The following is a 17,965-nucleotide window of genomic DNA, read 5'->3' on the forward strand; positions in this document are numbered from 1 at the left end:
GCATGCTTCCGGGAAGCTGGCAACCTTTGGAAAATGGCTACAAACACATCAAGAACTAATATGGAGTCTAGACTGCACTCCAGACTAAAGGATCAAAGTCTTTCAGAATAGGCTAACCCTGAAAAAATTAGCGTGAAAAAGGAAATGTTGAGATTAATCTTACCAGGATATTGATGTAATGACATACTGCTTTATGTCTCAGAATGCCAGAGTGCTCCGTGAACATGAGTTAAACTAGCCTTATACCATTCCACAGTGGGAGAACTGGAAGAAAAGGTGACTTTACAAGTTCACAGGTGAGGTATGTGGAGATGTATGCAGGTCTAGAGAGTCCTTGGCGTGCTCTGAGCACAAGGCCATTCATCAGCTTCGCCATCTTTTTTCTTTAGTTGAACAGGAAATGTTAGCCTTTAGGACTGCCAGTGCAGAATCTTCCAGGGTCAATCTTAAAGCCACTTACCATAAATATCAGTTAAGAAAACATTTGACACTTTCCATCTCTGGATCATTTTGGCTGTGGTATAGCAACATAAATTATTATCAAGATGTTAAATCAGGATGCATCATGCACAGGTAGAATAAATACAGGTTGGAACAAATGGTTCAATGCATTCAATTATGTTAAATGAAGATACAGTTTCTTACAGGCATTGCAAGACTTAGCAAGCTCTGTACTTGAAGATTCACATTAGCGGGAGACAGAGGTCTTTCAAGTTTTGGCTGAACCTGGAAGAAATAAAGAACATAAGGTTATTCAACACTTCGAGAACAGCAAGATTGATGATCGCTCTTTAAAAAAAAAAAAAAATCCAGAGAAAGTCTGTAACTCCCATTTTGAGCATTGTGTGACAAGACAATGAAACAGATTGAGTCAATTCACATGCCTAACAGTAGAAGCCAGTGAGGATATCCAGAAGTATATAATGACAAAATTTGGCAAGGCATCAGCTGTCTTCAGTAACTTAAATAAGGTCTGGTTATCAAAAATACACAAGCTTAAGTCAAACAATGAATCTTCAGCTCAGTTTTCATTTCTGTCTTGTAGTTTATGGTTGTGAAAATTGGAAATCTAACAAAATTATAGACAGATGTTAAAAGCTTTGAGAAAGATGCCTCAGGAAAATGTTAGACGTGTTAGACAGAATAAATATTCAGAAATGTTGCAATTCTTGGAAGAGATTTCTAAAGTGATCCAGAAAAGCCAGAAAAGATGGAAATATCACAGACATACTAGTGATGAAATCAGAGCATCCGCCACTGTATGGAAGTAGTTGGAGAGCCACGTAAAAAAAAGGTGGTAGTGAGGAACCATCCCACCAAACAGCAGTTAATAAGGAAAAACGTGTATCTTAACATTATGGTGGGCATGAAAACAACACCCCAGCACTGGCCAGGAGGGAAGAGTTCCTGCCATACAGCATTCTGCAGCAGGGAGAGGATTCAGTTGTGTATTTAAAGACAAAGTACAAAATATCATGCTTGCATACTTCAAAATGCTATAAAGTAAAACGAGATTGAAGAAACAAAGAAAAAGGATTTTATTATTTTACTTCCACGCTGCTCTAGGTTTTAAAAGAACCTTTCATTGCAGTGTGGAGAGAGAAACATAAAGAATACCTTATAAGGGAAAGCTTATAATATAGGCAGGGGTATGCATCTCCCAGTAGTGAAAGAAATGTAATAGTTGCCTTCTTTTCAATAGGTGTGGTGCTTAAAGCACCAAATTACAGAAATGTAGTTCAATGTTTAGTTATTTTATATTCCATCTGCTCTGTTTAATGGCGCATGCTGTTTTCTTCAAGCAAAATGAACAATAAAAGCTTAAATCTGCTTTTACATGACAGTAGCAATTGGCAGGCACCAGCTCAACAGAACCAAACATCTTCGCTGCTTTCTAACCACAAGAAAGGAAAACGGAATAAATCATAGTGTCCCCTCAATTTGAAATTAAAAGGAAACCTCCATGGGATTAACTTGTCCTGTGTTCGCTTCTGTGGTGTATTCCGGGGCTGTAGTTCAGAAGGTCTGGAAAACGCGGATCATGTTTCATTGCTGGAAGCCATGTCCAGACTGTGATGGTTTTAAATAGCGATTGACTTTATAGTCTCTTTTTCAGAGCAGAATACCTTCTCTTTATGACCTGTTAACACTAACCTTGGATGAATCATGTTTATTCACTTGTTTGTCTGTTAGTTCAGAGAGGGGTATTTTTTGCTGGGAAGTTGAGTAGGCAGTTACTTATCAACCGAGTCATGGACTTCATTGATCGTGTCCCAGTTTAATTGAACTGGACACAAAAGGGAAGCAGAGGTGTTAAGAGTTCCCACTGCTCGCTGGTGTTTGAAACAGGGCTATGCAGGCAGCCCAGCATGAGAGCCGTGAAACTCCATATACATACGTGGACCATTCTGGTTCTCCACATCACCCTGCGCACGCATTCACGCATACACAATATTTGTGAGAAATGGATCCAGGTTCTGTGCTTGGCTCTATGTAGGTCAGATGCAGAGCTCACTGAACTCAACTGCAGATTAAAATGTCTTTAAAAAAACATGAGTTCTTAAGGAGTTTGCAGAAAATATTTCATCAGTTTGCCAAGGTGAGATAACAGTATTGACGCTACTGACAAAATTTGCATTGAAGTGTTCAGGGTTAGGATTTGACCTTTTTTTCTTTTTTTCTTTTCTTTTTTTTTTAACAGGTATGTTGTTACTGTTGTTTGCTGGGAAAAGCTGCCCAAGTTCAAGGACAGAGTTGTGAACCCAACCCAAAGGTAGGATACCAGTGTGGAATTGTCTTCAGAGATTGCTGTGTGAAGGGTCAGGAAGGCATTGATGTGTCCATCAGCGATGATGCTCCTAAAAAGGAACAAGGTAATTTATGTTGCCAGTTATAAAAGAGTGAGACACAAAATGATATGGGATAGAAGGAGTGCCTGTACTTTAAATTGTTTCTGTTGGAATTCTTCTAACTTGAGATCTCCTCTGAGTAATATAATGATGCATGTTTTGGAGCTCATTTTTTTTGGCTGGTGATAGCTGATATGTTGTATACCACAAAAGAAGGCTAAAAGAGCTGGAAAGTGGTCACTCAGTTCCTGGTGTGAGAACTTAACTATAAGACAGATTATTTTGGCCGCTAATGATCTGATCTTGGAAATTGAGTATAAGCTATTAATGTTTCATAGCATTTTGCCCACTGATAAATTCTTAATTAAAAAGAAAATCGAAAACTGATTCTTTTAATTAGATTTAAAAACCAGATGGCCTCTGCTAGCTCTGCAGAATTCAAATGTTGCCTTTTGTGTGAGAGGCAAATGCGCACAAACTGGGGGCGTTTGAAATGCCTGGACCGTCTGGGAACATTTCAGGGAAACATGGTATCTGCATTTCTTTCAACATTTTTGGAAGAGAGGTGAATCTAGATTGCAGCAGCTCCTGACACCCTTCTCCATACCTAGTCCATGGAGCTGAAGAGGATGACTGTGGACACGCTGACCCTTACAGATCCAGGTGTTGGATTTTTTTGACTTTTTCACTTAGCAGACAGACCTGAAACTGCAGAAAAGTCACGCTGTATAGTGTTGCCTCCTTCACGGGCAGTTGAGCACTGAAAACATGCAGTCTGGCTTGCAGATCACCATGGACAGACTTTGGGAGACTTAATCCTAATGAATCACTTAAACTCAAACCCAAACCCCACCACAAGAGCTTGCATTGGTCTGCATGAGCCAGTGTGTTATCAGACTTGTTTCTAATAACTTATGTCAGCCAAGTAATGTTTAGAAATGCCCTGCCAGTTTCTTCGCGTACCACTGTCTCAGCAGGGGAATTCCCCTTGTCCATTAGCACTGGCTGAAGTGACTGGACTGGTATATATTTTGTATGTAGACCACTCTGCTAATAGCAAAATTTGCAGGCTCGTGCATGGCATGAGAAATCTAGCAACACCTGAAAATCCAGAATTGTGAGCACAGCATACAGTATTTCCCCACTTACCCTTGTGGGCAAGTGGCACGCATAATAACCATTATACATATATGGGGTTGTTCAGCCCGGAGAAGAGAAGGCTCCGGGGAGACCTTATAGCAGCCTTCCAGTATCTGAAGGGGGCCTACAAGAAAGCTGGGGAGGGGCTGTTTGCAAGGGCATGTAGCGATAGGACGAGGGGCAATGGCTTTAAACTAGGGCAGGGTAGGTTTAGATTAGGCATTAGGAAGAAGTTCTTTACAATCAGAGTGGTGAGACACTGGAACAGGTTGCCCAGAGAGGTGGTGGAGGCCCCATCCCTGGAGACATTCAAGGCCAGGCTTGATGAGGCTCTGAGCAACCTAATCTAGTTGAAGATGTCCCTGCTTACTGCAGGGGGATTGGACTAGATGACCTTTAAATGTCATCTAGTCCAACCCAACACATTCTATGATTCTATGAAATATCACTATTGACAATAAAAATTGCCTGTAGAAAGGCAAGGTAAGCAACATGAAGAGACAGCTGTGTTAGTCGTGAAGGGGAGATCAGTCTCCCTTTCGTGAGGCAGCTTCTTGGACTAGCACCCTGTGTTTGTGTTATGCAATAGCAAGGCATTCTGCTGCAGAGGGTAAGGCAAGCTGACTCCCTGTGTAGCGCTTTCTTAGTCACGTAAAGAGTAATCTCTGGTACTGTGACCCCAGAGACCTACAAAATCAGGCCAGGCTTGGGCAAAATGATTTCATTAGCTTCTGTGTGACCAACATGTACCCCTAGAACTCAGTGCACCAACCCAGCCTTGTGCCATTGCACAAAAACTTGCTTTCCCATCTGTGATGTATTATTTGCTTGTAAGTGACCACCGGTTGAATAGGCTTATGGACGGTCACTGAAATAAGGCTAAGCTTCCTATTTAATAACCAGAGTGTTTTGAGATTGTGGTGGGATTGGAGGAAGTCCATTAGCTAGTCCTTTGGGCAAGCAATGGCTTCAGGCAGTGTATATATTCAGCCTTTATATGTCCTCCATGTGGAGAGAAAGAACTCTCAGGACACATGCATGTAGCAGAAGTACCGCTGATCAAATCTCTGCAAGTTAAGGTATATGAAGTACATTTGAAAGAATGCCATAAGAAGATGCCCAAAAGTTGGGTGTGGAGTTCTTTTTGGAATGAAGTCTAAATAAATAACTGAGGTTAATCTGATTTTCATTAAAACTAGGAGTACCCCAAGCTACTATAAAGTCAGTGGAAGCCAAGCATGCCTCAACAACATGTCTTATGAAAATGAGGTTAAGCTCTGTTTAAAAGCCTAATGTTAAGAACCTGCATTTGAAAATCTCAGCCCATATGTAATCTATGATCACAGTGTGATTTTCATATTGAATCAGTCAGATGGAAATTGCCCCATGGCCATGTGCATTTGAATGTCAAATTTAAGCATGAAATAGCTGTAAAATATGTAAATAATGCTCTTTAATTTTGTCCTGGTTTATCCAAAACCCTGGTCTGAGTCCCATTGCAAGCAGGCAGCTTTTTACTGTGAGAAGAAAAGTGCTTTCTCCTCTAATGCCTATCTCTCCTCTTTTTAGTTGAAATTTCAAAGGAGGAACTAGACCAAGAAGATCCTTATCTGCATGATGGCTGCAGAGGTAAGTCAGGTGACTAGTCCTGTTAGCCAGCTCTTTTGTGATTGCCTCCAATAAAAGCGAAGCAAACTTAGATCTAGAGATTAGCCAAAAACTTTTGCCTAGGCTAGTTATGGGTAAAAATAACAGAATGAAGATCCTTTCTAAGAAATAATGGGCCATTATATGATGCCTCAATAGTTCTTAAATACAAGGGAGGTATTGTCTCCTATAGAGGAGTTTGTCGTACTCAACTGAAGCTTAGACTGTACATTTAACTTCTATTTAACTGCCAGTGGGTAATACCTCAGAGGTGTTACCCATTGAACCCGTGGAGTACTCCAGATTCTTCAGAAGATGGGGATCCTATATTAAATATGTGCATTCTTTTATTCTCCTCTTGGGGTGATCAGGGTGATTAAATATGAAATGAAACTTGTTTTCTGTTGAGATGCATCACCTGAAAAAAAGGAAGAAAAGTGGCTATTGTCCTCATTAGTCAGGCTGTTCTGCCTCCTGGGAAGAATGTGTTACTGGAATATTGTTCTGATTTATTGCTTGTCACATGTGATTTACATGTCTATAAACTTAAAACAGCAGTGATTTATTATTTTCTACAAGCATTTCATAACTAAGTAATGTATTTAGGATAAAATCAATTTAATAGACTTATATTCCAGTTGAGAGATGATTTACTGTGCTGCATGTTGTATAGCTATTACACTCTAGAGAGGACGGAAACGTCTGCTAGGTCATTAGCTAGTCAAAGCCAACACTGGCTCTTCTCCTTGTCTCCAGCTACTAATTACAAGAGATGACATCGAAAAATGTGTTATATATTTTCCTAGCATTATTTCTTTATGTAATCAGTTGTTGCATTCGTCAGTTAATCAGCTGCCTGCAAGAGATGGATTGGTATGACTAATTACAAATTAGAGTTTCTGTCTACAGTATATTTTCTGATAAACTTGGCATGCCAGAATTACTTGTGATTTTACAGTCTTCACAAGGGGAAACTTACATTTCCTAGGCAGTGGAACTTCCAGCAGTTTGTTACGGAGCACCTTCATGGTGTATGGGGAAATTAATTCTGTTGTTCCAACACCTCCACAATAGGATTCACTGCGGCTGACAGGAGCTCGCAGTATTAGTAGATGTTCGGAAAGTGTTAGCTGTTCATCTCAACCGCAAGACTATGGTTCCTTCTAATGTCATTTCCTTTCCCGGTACTGTGTACAGACCTGATTTTCTGTTGTGTATTAATGGCTCTGTCCTCATTAGAAGTTGTTGCACTTCAAAAAGTTATTTTAATTCACTCAAAAGTATTACAGCTGCATTTCCTGGAGATTGTGCTTATCTCAAACCTCTTTTTTTCTAATGCCTATCCAGCCATTCTGAAAAGTGGAAGAAGACAGGTTCTATTTGTACTAATATCAGTACTCTTTTGTACTAATATCAATGGTCTTACAGCAAATAGTGGGAAGTATATAACTTTTTCTCTATTGTGAGAATATTAAATGTTTTTAATATTATTTTCAATAGGATTAGAAAAACTAAGTTTTCTTAATGATGAGCCAAATTTTTTGTAAATTTCCTATAGTATCCTCTCTTTCTGTCTGCCAGACTAACCCCAGCTCTCTTTCACATCCTTTGTGACTCCTGCACACACCTCACTAGCTCTTTAGTATCCCAGTAGTAAGTCTTGGTTCCTTTAGGTTCTCTGAAGCCTTTGTCACCCACAATACCCTCTTCTCCCTTTTGTGTTTCCTGCCTCCTAAGTAGGAAAAGAGCACATGCTATAGCTAATTCAGGAGTATGGTCCTAACAATGATGGGCTAGAAATAAAGCCTAATGCAGTTAATAGTGAAAACGTTTCATTAACTTATGGTGATGCATCTTGTCTTCCTTATTTTATAGTAATCACCATACAAAGTTTTAACTTCCTAGCCAAAATGTCTGAGCTCATCAGCATTTTCCCTTCAACTTCTAACAATGATGAGCTATGACTGACTCCTTAATTTACTTCCTTCTTGTATTCATTTTTAGAGCTAAAAGAATCCAGTGATTCTAAACACTTCTTTCAGTATTTAGTCCTTTCCTTCTTTTCTGTATGTGTGTGTTTAGTTATCTGCTTTTCTAAATAAATCAGTAAACATCCTGTAAATGAATGGTTTGTTTCAGTTCCTGTGAAGAGCCTCTTTATTGTATAAGACTTGTTAAAATATCCAATTAGGTGGTGGTCCCTGCTCTCAGCAGTGCAGAGACACAGGATCCAGTTACGTCTGCTCCTGCTTTGTTGGGTATCAGCTTCAACCTGATGGTGTCAACTGTGAAGGTAAAAGAAAGAAAACCATTGCCTTGGTTATCTACATCCTTGTTTTGAAAGAGCAAGAAGAGATAAAAAAAGATGGAGACAGAAGAGATCAGAATAAGCTTAGGCCAGCTGGGGAAAGAGTTGAGATAATAAAAAAGTTGATTTAAATGGTGTCTTGGAATAAGAGTTGTGGGAAGATGGAGTTAAGAAAGAATTAGTAGAAGAGACTGATTTAGAGTGGAGAAGAGACAGAAGTTCTTGAATTTATTGTTGTGAATAAAACCAAAATAAAATACCTATTCTCTTTTATAATAGTAGGTAGTAATTGATAAGGCAGATGAAGTAGAATAAGATTCTTCAGCTTGTTAAGGAGACAACTGACAGAAAGCATGAAAGTTTTGGATATGGTGAGTCAAGGGGGAAGAGCTGTTAAGTTTCTCCCAGAAGAAGAACTAAAGGAACATAAAATGAAATGGTCTGGAATAGAGCTCATCACCCTTGGCTTCAGACATGTGCAATGTAGATATTTGCTTTTGAGCTAGTCAGCCCGGGCTCCTTTTGTTGTTAACTGAGAGAAACAAGCACTTCCAGGGCACAGTTCATCTTGCCTGTTCTGCGTAGCTATTCTAGGATGAAAAACATTACTCTTCAGGAGTGCCTTTTTCTGTCGTTGACTGAAAAGGGAGTCTAGGTAAGTATCTCGGATACAAACTTCAGAATATAAATTAAATATTGATGATTGGACAGACTAACACCAACCTAGTGTGAAATATAAAAAGAAAGAACTTTTACATTTGATACACATGGATGCCAAATTTTCGTATGCATTCAAAGAGAAAATGAAAACAATCACAAAAGAAATGTCTATCAGTAGCTATAAAGTAGAAAGTTGCAACTTGTGGCTTGGGGAGTGCCTAAGCCATATGTTGGTGGGAGGCAGAAGCAAGGGAAGGATTTCTGAAAGTTTCCCTCATTAATATAGTCACTATAATCATCTGCTGCTGGTCTCAATCAGATGACGTTGGCCCTTTGCTGTCACTCAGCACAACTTCTTCCTTTCTTATGTAAGGTGAATCAGCAGTCATAAGCCATGTTACCAACGGGGTCAAAATGTCTTTACTGGTTGATGCTCTGACAACAGAGATGAGTAGCCACATTGTGGGTGGGTGAGTGTGAGGCCAAATCCACACTGTTCATTCTATGCTGATGCTCAAAGTAATGACTGGTTGGAGGTGTGCCCACAGCTAGCCTTTGACCTCATCTCTTTTCAGTGATTTCATGTTTCTTATTTACTCTTTTTTTTTTTTTTCCCCAAATCATTTTGCATATTCTAGATATTAATGAGTGTATCACTGGGACACACAGCTGTGGGATTGGACAAACCTGTGTCAATACATTAGGATCCTTTCGCTGTCAGCGGGACACGAGCTGTGGAACTGGTTATGAACTAACGGATGACAGTCGTTGCAAAGGTATGTCTTGTGCAGAGAAACTGAAGTCTTCCGGACTTAAGTAAAAAAAATAAGTACATTGTCATGTCATACTCTTTTACTTTTGGTAAATACACGTGTAAGCTGTAGTTACACAGGGACGCACAGACAGTGCTAGTTCTTCCGAGACCGTAGTTTCCCACCTGTCACCTTGCAGATGCCAGATCAGACTGTCTATGGACTGCTACAAAGACTTCCAGGAGAGATAACTAAGTTTATTTTACACTAGCAATTTGTGTTGTGTGGTAGGATCTGGTCTGGGGACTGAAGCAGCTGATTTTGAAGGCCTAGCACTCACGCTATACACATTTTCCTGGTGTTTACTTCTGGCTAGCTCTAGTCTGATCCTGTGAATTGGTCGCTTGTTAGTGAGTAGAGTGTTTAAGTCCTGCTCCTGGAGCATGTCTAATGGTTTAGTTTCACCTGAAAGAATCAAGTTTGCGCATTCTGGAGTGTGAAATGAAGTGTTGCAAGTGGAGTGACCAAGTGATTCAATTTGAAAATGCTAAGGTAGATGCATCATTTAAAAAAGTAAGCCTTTATCCTCAGGAGGTTTAAATTTGTTACAAAGGGATTAATTTCATTCTTAAGGATTTAAAAATGGAAAAGGATTAAAACCAGTGTCCTTGACTATGTTTGAACACAAAGTTAATAGTCTTTTTTTTTTTTTTACTAAAGCAATGACTGATTTCAAGTTGCATCTAGCTCAAAGTATGCTGTTATGTGCATCCATAACTTCACCTGACATGCTGCCTTCACAGAGATAGAGATTAGCATCAAACTCCATTTGAATGTGGAATTGGTTTCCACTATGAGAAAGTCTGTTCCCTCAGACCTTAGAGTTGTTTATAAACAGACTGATTTCATTCCACTGAGCAAATTAACTTAAGCAAAATTCTGGGTAAGGTTTTATTGTAGGAACTGATCAGCGATGAATAACAGATTGAATGAAAAAGCTGACGAACCAACTCCAACGCAAAACCTGTAGAACGTGCAGACAATGTTTTTCAAAGTATCATGGCCTAACTTTGATTTCTTTGAAGTAAAGTTTCTGCTGATTTGAATGACATCAGATTTAGGCCAACAAACAAATAGCTTACCAGCAAGTATTAACAATCTTTCTCTGGTGGAAAAAAAGGAGTACAGACAGTAAATTATGCATGCCTTTAATGTTAGAAATTTCTTATTTGGATAAGATATGTTAATAATGTTAATTATTAATGTTATGTTCATAGTGATGAAAATAGAAAATGAATACTCTTCATGTATGATTTTTAAATGCCAAGTAAAATGACTGAGTTGTGCAACATGTAGAACCCAGCTGAACCCAATGCAGTATTAACCCATCCTAAAATTAAAACGGGCTTCACAATCATTATTTAAGTCTCACAAAGCTCAAGGGATAAGCAGTTGCATCTACTATTGTGTCAGCTGCATAAATGGAAAAGCTGAGGCATCCTATTGCTAGAAAGTTTCTGTATTTTAATAGCGTTAGGAGATTTAATCCCATCGCAAGGTGTCAAACATTAAATTTTAGTTGCTTTTACGTGGACAGGGCTACATTCATGAATGAAGCTCCGTTAGCCCTTGTCTGCTTTATCTGAAACATAATATATTCACAAATACTTATTGTCTATTCTGAACTGGAACGGAATATTAAAATGAGCAGAAATCATATTTATGTGCATTTTAAAGCACAATAATGCAAGGATATTGCAAGCCTTAATATGGATGAGAATCAAGGCCGATTAATTCCCTTATGAAAGAAATGAACAATGTCTGCATTGGATCTAAGGCTAAGATTAAAGTTGCACTTGGACATGTAATTAAATCTTGCTGACTTCAAAGCTGAGCCCACGTACGAGCACACTGCTGAATCAAGGCTGAACACTGCTGAACATGATGCTTCAAGTGCTCTATAATTTGGAATCATTTAGTTGTGAGAGCTAAACTTGTAAAGCATAATAGTCATACTCGCCCCTATATATAATGTTCATGATGAAATAATAAAAAAACCTTAACTTATTCTACCTGCTTTTACTGAGATTCTGAGGTAGTAAGTCAGGTTGATCCTGCATTGAATTGCATGAAGGTATGTGGAGGATTAATCTGTGTGACTTTTTAAACTATGTCTTACGTTTTAGGTGTGATGTAAAAGCTTCTGTCAAACTCCTGCTAATGATTTTTTTTTTTTTTTTTTTTGTGATGTACCAGATATTGACGAATGTGAGACTGGTACTCATAACTGCCCCCCCGATTTTATCTGTCAGAATACTCCAGGATCTTTCCGTTGCCGACCCAAGCTACAGTGCATGAATGGGTTTATACAAGATGCGCTAGGCAACTGTATTGGTAAGACATATTCTTATCTCAGTGAATGCTTAAGTGAGATAAGTTGTAGTTTCACTGGGTGATTTCTGAGCTTCTCAAGTTATTCCTTTTGCATGTATGCATTGTTCTGCTATGTGTTTTTTCTGCTCCTTTAAAGGCAGGCTTGGTCCTGCAGGTAAGATTTACAGATGAAAAACCATTTAAATAAAAGACTTAAATACTAGATCTCTATTTTTAATGAGATTTGGTTACCTAAGGCACTTAGCTGCATTTGAACATTTCCCCTAAGTCTTTGGGCATTTTATCGGAAACAAAATTTGCAAAAAATTTGGGATGTGTTTTATCTCCCTCTATCCAAAAGGTTTTAGCTAAAGGTTAGTATAAAAAGCTGTAATTTATGACATCCTGTGTAACACGCTTTGTTGTTGTTAGTATACGTGGGTTTACAGGTATGTAGGTCTTTCCAGACCTGTCTCCCATTAGTTATAGCCTATCAAGAATCTTATATTTATGAGAATGATGGGCCAGTTATAACACACTGTGGAGGGGAGTTTTATTTTAAAGGCTGATTACAATCTGTCGGGCTAATGCCTTGTTTCCAAGACTCCTACAAAACAGAATTATAACCTTTATATAAATATGTTAGAATTACTGGTTTCCAGCAGACTCTAAATGGAATTGTCTAATGTGACCTACAAATCTATCAGTTATTCCCTTGAGTAGTGTTTTCAAGTCTCAACTTAACTTTGAATTTCCCCATCGGCGTAGCGTGTCTTGGACTTGTGGAACTGGCTGAGCGGCAGCAGCTGCCAAGTCTGGCTCACTGTCAACCCCTCGATCTCCTGACCATATCATACCCTGTAGTGCCGAAATCTGACACTGGAAACACTGAGACTGAAAAAAAAATTTGCAGCTTTTAAAATGAAGGGGGGCAGCGCTTGCACACAACAAACGCTTTGAAGACTTCTATCTGCCATAGCTAGTATCAGGTCCGTGGCAGTTAGTAGCTAGCTTGTCTTCACTGACATTAGTAAAGTCCCATCAATTTGCAGCAGCAATAGTTATGTCCCCTAAAATGCATTTGCTCAAAATATTTACCAAAACAATTTCACAGGCTGATTTTACACACTGAACAAAATGCTGCCCTTTGGGTTGAGGGGAAGAAGTATGAAAACTTTCCTGTCTTTCCAGTGTCTTTGTAAGTAGAAAATTTTACACTTTAGTGAGCTGGGATAGGCCTGACTGAAATGTTTCACGTTATACTATGTTCCCTTCCCCATCTTCAGGCAGACAACATTTTGCAAGCTGGATGCTCTACTTAATACCATACCATACCGTACCAACTGGAAAACAGTAACTCTTCAACAGTTAACAGTACCACTGTGTAAAATGATGATAATATCCCAGTGAAACAGTTGGGAAAATTTTAGGCAGAGAAGTACTGATGTGAAGCTGGGCTTTGCTGAAGCTTATGGGACGCAAGCCCATACATTCAAACCCTGCTGCTCCTGCAAACTGTCAGATTTTAGTTACATTAACATTGCCAGGTAGCCAAGGCTGCCTCAGTAGCTACCGATTCCCAACTCTGAAACTCCTTTCCCTCAAACTAATAGCACATGATAACCTTGCATAACAGTGAGCACCTTACCTTCTTGGCTAGATACACCGTACCAGCTCATACAGCTTAGTCTCATCTCATTACATTTTCTGAGATTTTATTTTACAGCGGGTTCTTACTAGGCAAAGAATATCTTTGTCACAAAGTGATATGATGTCCGGTTTGTAAAAAAACAGACATGTGTTTGATGGATGATAGAGGGCTGTATAGTCTTGTCAATATATAATTCAGATTCTTATGTGTTTACATGGACCACTTACCGAAAGACAAGGTAAGGTATTCATGGCGAATACCTGTGAGAAGCAGTTTATCTCTCTGTAAAAATGGAGTCAGACTGCAGCATAACTGGTTGAGCTGGTGAACTGAATTGTTGATCATCTCTTTGTAGGTTTAGGGAAGACTTTTAAAGGGCTTTAAACAAATGCAAGTTCTATACCCGATTTCCTCTGCTTTTCAGTGGGATCTGGGTGTCTCATACCTCTCCCGATCTTCACCCTTAGATCTTCACCCTTACGCCCTTCACCTTATATCGGTAAAGCTAAATGGCACAAATAGTTGTATTCTCCCATGGGCAGAACTTTTCAGTCTCTGAAGGATTATGTCAGGATGTAATCCTCTGAAGGATTACACAAGGAAAGCATCTTACCTTAAAGATCTTCAGGCAGCAGATGGTTACACTGACTTCTTGTGCCCTTGTAGATATCAATGAATGCCTGAGCACCAACATGCCATGCCCAGCTGGACAGATATGTATTAACACTGATGGCTCGTATACCTGCCAGCGAATCTCACCCAGCTGTGGCCGAGGTTATCATCTCAATGAAGATGGAACAAGATGCGTAGGTAAGTAAGTTTGGAAGAAAAAAACAGTTGGAAGAAAATAAGTCACATCTATTGTTTACGTAGACCAATTTCTTGCACTTTGCCCAAGTTTTTCTCATTCCCACAGTTAATTCCTGATCCTGTTCTTTCCCTCATGGCAGTCCCAACAAGTGAAGAATGACAAGGATCCACTCTTTGCCCTTCATATAACTCATGAAACCCTGTATTCTAAGAAGAGGAGATATTATAATCACCCCCAAAAAATACCATTGTCTGTGACTATATTATTGTATTGGAATAATACTGTGTGGTCTCAAACCTCCCCAATACAGAGGTATAACACAAGGCCCACATAATGTCCCACAGAAGCCATTCAAGTGTTGAAAGGCATATATGCCATTGGCTGGCTTTTAGCTAAGGTGGCTTTTGCAAAGAGAGGTATTTTTGCATGTGTTTTCAATTTTTGTAAATGGCTTATCAAAGCACTACAGACCGTGGGTCTCTGGCATCTTACTCTAGCTGAAGATCTGATCCATAAATATGGGGTGTGCATCATAAAACAATTTTGCACCTGATTTCCTCCAGAGACTGATTTCCTGATTCCTTTTCCCTCCCAAGTCCATCAAGATTAACAGGACACCCAAGATAACCTGTTTCAGCTTGGATTTATGACTCTGATCTTATGGAAGCTGAGAGCTAGATCAAAATCTTGCTTTCTGTTTCAAAACACTTTATAACTACTAGGGGTCATAGAAATATGTTAAGATGTTGCTCTTCTCTCAACTGGCATGCTCAGAAGTGTACTTTCAATCATTTCTCTCCTTTTTTTTAGATGTGGATGAGTGCTCATCCTCTAATCAGCCTTGTGGAGAAGGACATGTTTGTATAAATGCCCCAGGCAATTACCGTTGTGAGTGCAAATCTGGCTATTCTTTTGATGTCATCAGTAGAACTTGTATCGGTAAGTTGCACCTATCGACTTAAATACATGCAGCCATGGCATTGTGAAAAATGATCCTGTGTAAATAATGTTATTGCTCTCTGCATAACCTCTTTCATCTGAATGTAAAATTGACTACTATGTTATTTGTATAAATCTAATACCATATTAAAGAGCTGCTGGTACTTCAAAGGAAGCTGTATTAGTATTGTCAACGTGTTATCTGTTATCCTGTTAAAAGGTAAGATTATGAGAGTGTGTGTAATTGTTTTCTGTGATATTTTTATATGCACCTACAGCAAAACATTCCTTTGGAAGATCAAAGCAACTTTCTTCTTTATAGATCTAATTCAATTATGCACGGGGTGCTTCTAAATGAGCATTTTGAGCAAGTCCTTTCCTCTCTAGTATGAAATTTAGATCTGAAAAATAAAACTTTTATGACCACATTCTTGTCCAGACTACTACTGCAGTGAAGCCAGCAAATATGTAGACCTCTGTATATATTTATCATTGCAGATATCAATGAATGCAGACGCTATCCAGGCCGCCTTTGTGCTCACAAGTGTGAGAATACTCCTGGCTCCTATTACTGCACGTGTACCATGGGATTCAAACTTTCAACTGATGGCAGGTCGTGTGAAGGTATGTCTGTCATATGCTTTGGTCATAAAGCGTGAGATACAGCTTGTTGCTATTTAGCTATTTCTGTTTGATTTTAGCTTGTAAGACTGCACTGGAATGGCATGAGAAATCAACCCAGTGTGGTCTCTCTGATTACATGAAAGCTGTTATGATTAATCAAGACCATGGTAGCCCACAGTTCCAGTATATTGCCCTTTGGTGGAATCACACAGAAGTGTATGGTTCTGCATTTGCTGTATTTTGAAGGGTGATTCAGGTACATCAGGTTCAAGGCCTTCAAAACCAGCCTTGCTGGTATCCAGATATAAAAATGCAAGTGTGGTCCTAAGGACTTCCTCCAAGTCACACACCTTGAAGAACAATGGGAAATAATAGCACACTGCAGATTAACCTACACTGCCAGACTTTTTTGAGAGTAACACACCCAAAGCCCCCCTATTTTCCAGCTTACTCAGTGACATGCATACCATCCTTTTTTAATAAAAAAAAATTGTCTTCCAAACTTTTGCCTTATTCCTGTAATAGGAGTGACGAACATAGCAAGAAATTGGGGATTCAGGTGTATAATTTTGTGTTTCAGATTTAAATGAGTGTGAGAGCAGCCCCTGTAGTCAAGAGTGTGCCAACGTGTATGGCTCCTATCAGTGTTACTGCCGCCGTGGCTTTCAACTCAGTGATATAGATGGGATTTCATGTGAAGGTAAGCAGAATCAATTTGCAGCTGGAGGATGAGTGAGCATTTCTTATTCTCACTGTAACATGCATGAACAGTTCCATGGACCTGTAATTGTTTCCTTTTAACGTGTGAGTCTCTTTGGTATTTTCCTGTGAAACTATGAAACTGTATTTAATGAAGGTCTCCACCCATGTCCTAGGCTAGAAATAGCTCTACTTGTGTGGTGTCAGTTTTGCTGTTTACACTGAATTGTAGCTTGGCATACTTCTGTAACTTGCCAGAAATGTTTTGGGTTTGTTTTTTTTTTTTCTGAGGAGCTAACAGAATTTCTAGTCTTCAGCAAGTGAAAATACAAACACATTTATATGTTACATATGTAAGATATAATATTGCTAGGTAGTTATATATCCTCTTTTTGTGGCTGGTTCTGAACTAATGTGTAAGTAGGAGGATGTGGGTGTAATCTCATGGACAAGATCTTGAATTTTGACTTAGGTTTCAAGGACTTACTAGACTGTAAGGCCTTAGGCAGAACACTTCATCTCAGTTTCCTTTTTGAAAGAACAGGGATAAAACTATTCCTCTCCCTTTCGTAAAGTACTACGATACATGTCACTGTAAAGTGTTTGCTCTTATCCATTTACTTTATCTCTTGGGCCCTTGTATTGCTTTTTGTTTTCTTCGCACCTCCATTTATTCCTGGCAGCCTTTATTGACTAGAGCCACCCCTATCTGATGCACCTTTTCCTTGGCCAGCAATTAGAATCATGAAATTGTATTTGAAGCTCGCAGTGGGAGCACCGTATGTGTGCACTTGTTTGAATGTCATGAACATATAGTAAATCAGTGGTGTTTTCTTCTTGCAGATATCGATGAATGTGCTTTACCTACTGGAGGGCATATCTGTTCCTTTCGATGTGTTAATATTCCTGGGAGCTTTCAATGTACTTGTCCCTCCACTGGTTACAGGTTGGCACCCAATGCACGCAACTGCCAAGGTGAGTTCAATAACTGTAGGGAGACCTGACTGGATTGTGGACTTGTAAAAAAGTTCTAGCAAGTTTTTATGTTTAAGAATCTGTCTTTCCTACAACAATATAGGTAAAGCAGTAAACATCAGCTTGAAATCTGAAGAAACCAGTATTTTATAATAAATATACAGGAAATTTCTCTTATAATCTATAGAATGCAGTGGAGAATATTTTTTTATAACATTATTAAAGAATTCTACCAAATTCTGAAGATTCCCACTGCGAAATGGCATGAGTTAGTTTAGCCATTAAAATGAAATATCATGCTATAAACATTTCAGCAAATATTTAGGTCTTGTCCACTTAGTGGCACTGCTGCTCTTCCTTATCCTATTCTTGCCTGTTGTTTGGGTTAGTTTTCTTCTTTTTTGTTCTCCTGCCCTCCCCTTCCAATGCTGTAACAATGTTTAATTGCATCCCATGTTCTGTAGTACCTAATATGATACTTTCATCATCTGGCACCTGCAAGTAGAGGAAAGGCACGTGTTCAATCCACTCACCTTT

At 39.1% G+C, this 17,965-nt stretch overlaps 1 protein-coding gene across 3 annotated transcripts in view; it reads left to right on the forward strand.

The window, feature by feature from the left end:
- FBLN1 (fibulin 1) overlaps positions 1-17,965 on the forward strand; it is an 84,453-nt gene that overhangs the window by 27,158 nt on the left and 39,330 nt on the right. For all 3 annotated transcript variants that reach the window (XM_054222248.1, XM_054222239.1, XM_054222257.1), the window contains exons 4-13: positions 2,702-2,873; positions 5,559-5,618; positions 7,828-7,929; positions 9,243-9,380; positions 11,613-11,750; positions 14,047-14,190; positions 15,002-15,130; positions 15,629-15,754; positions 16,335-16,454; positions 17,297-17,428. In XM_054222248.1, the coding sequence (XP_054078223.1) occupies positions 2,702-2,873; positions 5,559-5,618; positions 7,828-7,929; positions 9,243-9,380; positions 11,613-11,750; positions 14,047-14,190; positions 15,002-15,130; positions 15,629-15,754; positions 16,335-16,454; positions 17,297-17,428 (1,261 nt within the window). The remainder of the gene's footprint in view (positions 1-2,701; positions 2,874-5,558; positions 5,619-7,827; positions 7,930-9,242; positions 9,381-11,612; positions 11,751-14,046; positions 14,191-15,001; positions 15,131-15,628; positions 15,755-16,334; positions 16,455-17,296; positions 17,429-17,965) is intronic.

This window comes from Rissa tridactyla, chromosome 1, assembly GCF_028500815.1.
Source record: "Rissa tridactyla isolate bRisTri1 chromosome 1, bRisTri1.patW.cur.20221130, whole genome shotgun sequence".
Classification (NCBI taxonomy): Eukaryota; Metazoa; Chordata; class Aves; order Charadriiformes; family Laridae; genus Rissa; species Rissa tridactyla.